The sequence below is a fragment of the Poecilia reticulata genome, chromosome 1 (assembly GCF_904066995.2).
Source record: "Poecilia reticulata chromosome 1, P_reticulata-male-v2, whole genome shotgun sequence".
Classification (NCBI taxonomy): domain Eukaryota; kingdom Metazoa; phylum Chordata; class Actinopteri; order Cyprinodontiformes; family Poeciliidae; genus Poecilia; species Poecilia reticulata.
The window spans coordinates 29696023-29703650 of record NC_088830.1 but is presented as its reverse complement, the minus strand read 5'-3'; the positions used below and the strand labels follow the sequence as shown (position 1 = coordinate 29703650).

Genomic DNA, 7628 nt, shown 5'->3' with positions numbered 1-7628 from the left:
CAGCTCTCTGGTTCAGGCTTACACATCCCAAGACTCCAATGATTGGTCGGTAAGAAACATCTCAAAGCTGAACATTTCAGAATATTTTCAATGCAGCCCTGAGTTTTGATAACACAAACCTGATAGAAACCTTGCTGGTTCATTTTCTTTCTTTCACCATTTCATTTCAGTTAATATGTGCTCTTCCAATAATTTTATTATCTTTTTAGTTTGCATTCAGTTAGAACTGAAGTAAGTGGTTAGCAGAGTGATAACAAAAAAATGGCTTCTTATTTAACACCTTATTAACTACATGTGTTGTCTGTATTTCATCAGGTTGGCTTGGATGTTCCAATAGATCTGGAGTCTGGCAAGTTCGATGTGGAAGGAACCCGCTCCAAAGCCTACAAGTTCGCTTCAGAAAGGAGCAAAGAGGATCGCTACACTTTCAGCATGCACAGTGTCACCTGTAGCCATTATAGGTAGGATGGAAATTAAACTTTTCTCATTGAGTTCTGACAGGTCATGGTTATTGAAAAAACTGTAATTTTTGTCTTGGTGTCTAGTTTTCGTATGTCAGTCCGACCTTCCTTAAGCTTAGAGTTCAAAAAGCATTTAGAAATCCTTCCAAGCCACTACGACTCCTCCACTAAGCATGACTACGACGAGTTCATACACACCTATGGCACACACTTCTTCAAACTGGTGAGAACGTTCACACGCGCACACCTTCTGACTTAGTTACAGTCAGACATTAATCTGCAAGGAAGCATTTTAAAGAACTTTCAACCTTATTTAGGTTAATCTTGGAGGGCAAATGAGACGACTGACATCTTCACGAAGTTGTTTGTCTTCCCTGAATGGACTAACCTCAAGTGAGGTAATACAATGCACAAAACAACCGATTTTTACACAACCATGTATGATACTAACATGATTCTAACGCCTAATGATGAGTCAAATGTGACAGCTAGATATTTTAAACTTTGATTTTTCTAGTGGGCAGAAGAATGCAATTGTCTGGGTGATTTTTTTGATGCAAGTACCTGGGAGCAATCCCTGGTCAACAGCCAAAAAATTGTCTGGGTTTTTCAACTGTTTCAGGGTAATTTTGATGTGCTGATTCCACAAATCACACTGGTTTTGCCACCTTGGTCAACTTTCTGAATTAAGCTACATATTATGTTGGGATGAAGTCATGATGGATGATTACTGTTGGACTCTGAAGAAAGATATCCCTGCTGAGGAGCATACGAGGCATTCAAAGAAACCGAAGTTCATGCCCTTAGTTTTGCATGAACAATGAAGACATAATTTTCAATGTACATGTACTTACCCTCATCAGCATTTATTACTCAACTTACAGAAATCCAAGTTTGTATCATTTAATTAATACACTCTCGAAACATTTTTTTTCTCCTGAAACATTTTTTAAATGAGAAATATTAACATAAATAAACTGATAATGTCACTAAAATGTCATCAATTTAGTCAGAAGACAAGACTTTTCTAAATCAAATTAGAATAAAACCATGACCTGATTGAGAAACATAGATGTCATTTTTGGATTCAGAGGTGTAAAATAGTCCTAATTCAGTAAAAAAAAAAACACACAAAAAAAACAGAGACAATTTCCAAACAATATTTTTTTTGTAACTCAGTGTGATCATAGTCTTAGTGCCTTACTGGTGTTTAGAACCAGAAAGCTACTGGAGAGCCAGTCACTGATGAGGGACATTGGACAAAGATGGCCAACCTGTCCTGATGTAGTCTTAATGGTATTTTACCCTAAATTAGAGCAAATTATTTTTATTGTGGTTTTCTTGTCTTGCAATGAGTTAGTTTGTAACCATTTTGTCTATGTAATACAATTTATTTGTTGACGCTTTAACACAGTATATTGAACAGGCATGTGGGTATTATGACATGATTTTAATGACAAATTTTAGATATTTGTTGAGTCGGTAAGTAATAGGTTTCTTTAAATTGAGATAAGGGATTAAATAAGTGTTCATTTCTCCCTACTCCTGCTTGTTTTCTTGTTTTTAAAACCCCTTTTGAAATAAATAAATCAGATTAATCACATCAAATATTTTAATTCTAACATTGATGTTTCTTAGGCTGCACTTATATTATTAACAAATGAAGTTCATCACTTCCAACAATCTACTTTAAGCATTTTTTTTGTTTGTTTGTTTTGTTCATTTTAATTTCTAGAGATCTCTACTTGAACATAATCTTCTCTGCTTGTGTCTGGCTCTTTATGCAAATGTCTGGTGTAATGCAGATTTTTAAAAAATCTCTTTACTGTTTTTTCACCCAGGTCCACAACTGTTTATCTATGGGTGTTGCTCTTGGCTTGGGGAAGGTGAAACTCTCTGCCGCCGTGAAACCCTGCAGTAAAGTCCTACAAAACCAGGACTCCTCCACTAACTACAGCTCTGGTCTCCACCAACACCACACAGAGATGTCAGGAGGAAATGGTTGGGTGGGGGAGTTTTCACTTTATCAAAATGATTCCAAATCCTATGTGATCTGGCTAAACAGCCTGCAAGAACATCCAGATGTTGTTTCGTACTCCCTTCGACCTCTCTATCAGCTCGTGCCAAGCAAGGTTCAAAAGGCAGCGGTGAAAGCTGCTATTGAGCAGTATTTGAAGGACAATGCTGTGAAGAAATCACCCAAAGAACCACACTGTGAGGGTAAAACCCCTAATTTGTCCTCTAACTGCTGCCCTTTGCAAGCATCAAGGGGAACTCTGGTAGTGACCGTTCTTCGAGGCTACGATCTCAAAGGAGATCTTTCTGATGAGACTGATGGGTGGGTTGATGTAAAAGTTGAAAATGAAGACCTCATGGGACCTGATAATTACACCTTTTATATGGCTCCTCTTTACTTCACAGCTATGTCCTGGTATTTTATGGTACCACGAAGCGCAGCACCCGCATGATCGTATCCAACAATCCAAAGTGGAACGAGGATTTTAATTTTGGCAAGGTCAGTAAACTTTATTGTCACAGATTAGCTAAACAACCTCAACAAGAGTTAACTGATCCATTTACTCTGCTGATGCAGAAGAACGTAGAGTTAACACCAGCATTTAGTTTTGCGAAAGTAAAAATGAAATTACCAGAAGTGAGGAGAATTGGGTTTTTATGCATCAGTCTTGAAATAATGCTGATCTGTTCATTGGTGCCACCAATGAATGGCAAACAATTTGTTGCCAAACATGGCACATTAGGTGGAAATATCATTTAATAGGAGAAATATGTTGTAGTTTCCATTGCAACTAGATGATGTTAAATAATTGATCATGAACTAATTTGTCCTTCAACATGTGGCTTGCATTAGACAGCAGCCACATTAACAAGAAAAGAGCACCTCCCTTTAGGCCCGACTCTTTATTGGTTCGGTTCTCTCAGAACCAACCTGGGTGTCTGTGGACATGCGGCTCCCACACTCATTGCTCTGCTTAAGCTGTTGAGACAGGAAGTGCTGACCCTCTCTTATTGCTTTTACAAATAAATCATGAGCATGAAAACTTGGCTGACAAAACAACAAATGTACAATACAAACCTTTAATGTCAAAGAAGAAACTTTTTGCCCAATTGTTTCCTCTGTCCTACTGATTGCTTTTTTTCTTGTTTTTAAAAATCTGTTTGAAAGAAATCAGTCAAATCAAAAAAGACAATTCAAAGTATACAATGATATGTAATGCAGACAAACAGCATATTGTACGGTGGCCAACAAGTGCAAATGCACAGCAACAGAAAAAACATGCAAACAAATGAAATGCAGCAAACAAAAAAAGAGACGCAAACACAAAGCAAATGAAGCAAACAAAAATAAACACAAACAAAGAGACGCAAAGAGCAAATAAAATTCAGCAAACAAAAAGAGATGCAAACAAAAAAGAGACGCAAACAAAAAAGACTACAACCACAAATGAAATGCAGCAAACAAAAGAAAAGATGCAAACAAAAAGTGCTGAAAACGGAAATGCTCCAGACCACTAGAGGGAGTCAAACAAGAAACAGCTGTTTCCAAATTTAGGGTCTGCATCCTTTAAAACGGGTGTTTAGAAATGCAGCAATGGCGGCAACATTATTTGTGCTGTGTTGCACTTAAAATTACACAAAATGATTTTTTACAAAGTTTTTAGGTGAGAATGCAGATGTATAGATCTGAAATATCTGCTCGGTTCATAAATAAATCACGTAATTACAATATTACTCCGACGTTTTTGGAGATGTCTGCTCCCGCTGCAATAACAGCCAGCTCCCCTCGCCAGCTGTCAGCTGGCCGGGCACTCCAGGTTCGGTACACCGAGAGAGAACCCATGTCAATCATTTTCCCCCAGGAGTGGAGGTGAAACACAGATATTAAGCCTGGTAATAGCTGTACATATTTTTGGTTCACTAAGGTAATTTATTTATTTATTCAATATCCCGTAGTGCTGATGAGGCATCTTCTTCTAGTTTGGTCGAGCAAAGCAGGAGGGACTTTTGTTTGTGTCTCTTTTTTTGTTTGCTGCATTTCATTTGCCTTTTGTTTGCATCTTTTTTTGTTTGCTTCATTTGCTTTTTGTTTGCGTCTCTTTTTTGTTTGCTTCATTTGCTTTTTGTTTGCGTCATCTCGTTTGCTGGATTTCATTTGTTTGCGTCTCTTTTTGTTTGCATGTTTTCTCTGTTGCTGCGCATTTGCACTTGTTGGCAACCGTAATATTGTGCAGGCAAAAGATTCTTCATGTTTTGAGATACTGGGTCAGCACCTGCATGAAAAGAATTTGGTTTTACTTGATTTATGGCTTCATGAGGCCATTTGAAGCAACTTTCAAAGAGACCGGGCACATTTCAAGTTGTGTATGGTTGAGTACAAATAAAAGCAAAAACAGAAAAAAATCTGAAAATATTTGAACAGGAACACATATATTGTGTAAACAGACACAGCCTAGCTGATGTATATCTTGTGCTGTGGTGTTGTAACAAATCCCCTGTCTACACAGAAGATTGCACACACTCAGCAGAGTTTAATTATTATATAAACATTTAAAAACTAGAATAGTAACAGCCTGTCCTATTCAATACGAGCAAGGACAATTTGAATGAAATAAAACCAAAAATTATCAGACACGTCAGCTTAGGAGTGCAGATGGGAGGGGCATGCTATATGTAATAAACATAAATCAATTTTTTTTTATTGTTTCCGTGACTCTTGCAGTACTTCAAAATAAACAACACCAAATCAAATCTAAAACACAGTCTCCGAAACCCATGTGTCTTTGCTTTATAAGTTCGGGTAAAGTTGTGACGCAGATAATTTACTCTATGGACTTTTTACAAACAAATTAAAAGACATACAAGACATTATTGTACATATAATAATACAAACCCTTCATTTGTATTTCATTAAGTCATGTGTTATTCTCTTTAACCTTTTCTTTTTTCACAGTATACTTTATTTTATTGTGATGTCACAGTGTTTTGGCTAAGATCGCACAGCATTTATCAACTTTTGAGATGCATAGAAAAGAGTTTTATTTTCTATATCACATTAAAAAGTTGACATTGAACTGGAAAATATGCATCTGAATGATCCTCCATTCAAATTTTCTCATGAAGGTTGACACAACCCTGGGTCTGAAAATTGAGCTTTGGGATCAAGACTTTAAAAATGACGACCTTCTCGCAAAATGCGAGGAATACCTGAGCCAGGGCACTCACACTTTCACATGCAAAGGAAAGTATGGAAGAGTTGATGTTATATACACGCTGAAATGTGACCCGTATCTGACTGGAGAAAAGTGCAGCCGTTATAAACCATCTCCTTAGTGACAGGAGATTGGTGAGTTTTGGGAATGAAAGCATTTCATTTCATCATGTAACGTTAACTCACTAAATCTGATAGAAACTCACAATTTTACGTAATTATTTAACTTTGTTAAAGACCTAGCTAAATGTGCATTTATCATACAATGAAAAAATTCAAGATTCTGTGCAACATTTAATCACAAGAAATAACTATGCTTTAATGTATGCAAATTGTGTTTCCTTTAATGACAATAAAATTGTTGAAATTGCTACAAGTTGTTGCCTTTATATTTTCAACAGATCTTGTATAATTAGTTGTAGAGAAGTAATTATGGATTATGATTTATTTGTGTTACTATGAAGTGTATTGTTGTGCAGTAGCCAATCCCGCATTGTTCGCTTAGAATCAGGACTGACTACTGACCAGGTCTCCATCTAACGGGTCTGGAAAGTTCCTAAATCCTATCGAGTCTTACTCTGACTAGAATTACTGGAACTATCTATTTAAGCTGGTGTCGAGAGAGACTCATCTAGCCAATTCACTACCTACAATCCAGATGTTACAACCTTTTTCAGTTAGTGGAGCAATCATCCAAGTAGCCTTACAGCTGCATATCCCTAAAAACCACACCTGTTAATGGTAGCTCTCTCTCTATTTAACAACAAGCAATCTATTAGGTAACCGTTAAAATACCCTCGAATCTCTAGAACCATGTGCCATTACTTTTTACAACCATTCAAAGAACTCAAAATTGATAACCACATTATTTTGATTCTCCACAACTTATCTTAGAATTTTTTATACTTTGTTTAGCAAGCTTTTAGCAGGGCCAAGCAACAGTAAGAATTTTAGCAATCAAATGTTATACATTTATAAATTGCATAATAATCAACTCTCTATCCCTAACTATTGTCACTATTATTATGGGAGGCTTTGGGAAGAAGTTCACTCATACCCCAGATCCCTGCAACAGATAGCCTTGCAGTCCGTGGAGGAAGGTTTGCTTCGTCTAAGCAAAAAGTCATATTCTGAATGGAGAATAAAGGATGTTGACATTGCCTTCTGATTTCGTCAGCTTACCATCAGGTGGTGAAGTCTTTGTCCATCAACCAAGTCTGTAGCTGGTAGTTGGGGCTTCCATTCAGGAAGAGTCAGGGACAGCTGTCAGATCTGGAGCCATGGATGAGGGCAGTTTGCTTCTCTCCTTAAGATTGCTATAAATGGGGTCAGTTGGACCCCATTTGTAGTCACAAGGGTTAAGTATGAAATTAGAAGACATGCAATCCAATTTAGTAAATTAATAAACCACATAAGAGAAAGGCTAGAGCAATTAATCATATATATATATATATATATATATATATATATATATATATAGTTATTGCGCAACACCTCCCCCCCTTCTCTCTCTCTACTTCCCCTTCTCAGAGGAGGGAGATGTGCAGCCAGCTCTCCATCCAACGGGTAATTTGAGTTTTCTAAATCGGATGGGATTTACCCTGTTCAGAACTGAGTAAACTCTGTTTAAGCTGGCATCGAGAAAGACTAGCCTGGTTTCTAACGACCTCCATCCAGATGTCCCACCCTTTTTCACCCTGTGAATTAGCCAGATTGAGCAGCCTGCAATAAGCTAGTTTCACAGAGAACACCTGTTAACGGTCGCTCTCTTTTTTACAACTTGCACTTATTACTGAACCAGGTTGGTTTTAGTGACTCGGGCGAGTCCCAAGGGTGTTGTTTTAGTTTTGGCTAAAAGCAACCTATAAAACATTTTCTACTTTTTCCTCCCAGAATCAAACTTCATAGCTATTTTACAACCATCAAAGAACTTTAAGGTG

General features: G+C 37.2%; 1 protein-coding gene across 2 annotated transcripts in view; it reads left to right on the top strand.

Annotated features, from left to right (window-relative positions):
* LOC103471416 (perforin-1-like) overlaps positions 1-7628 on the top strand; it is a 61981-nt gene that overhangs the window by 5201 nt on the left and 49152 nt on the right. Inside the window, exons 4-10 of one of the 2 annotated variants that reach the window (XM_081610973.1) lie at positions 4-49; positions 316-461; positions 546-684; positions 779-859; positions 2303-2799; positions 2883-2976; positions 5601-6064. The exons of the other annotated variant lie outside the window; for it this stretch is intronic. Coding sequence (XP_081467099.1) covers positions 4-49; positions 316-461; positions 546-684; positions 779-859; positions 2303-2799; positions 2883-2976; positions 5601-5810 — 1213 coding nt within the window. The 3' untranslated portion in view covers positions 5811-6064. Of the gene's footprint in view, positions 1-3; positions 50-315; positions 462-545; positions 685-778; positions 860-2302; positions 2800-2882; positions 2977-5600; positions 6065-7628 lie in introns of those variants that run through there. 2 annotated transcript variants of the gene reach the window in all.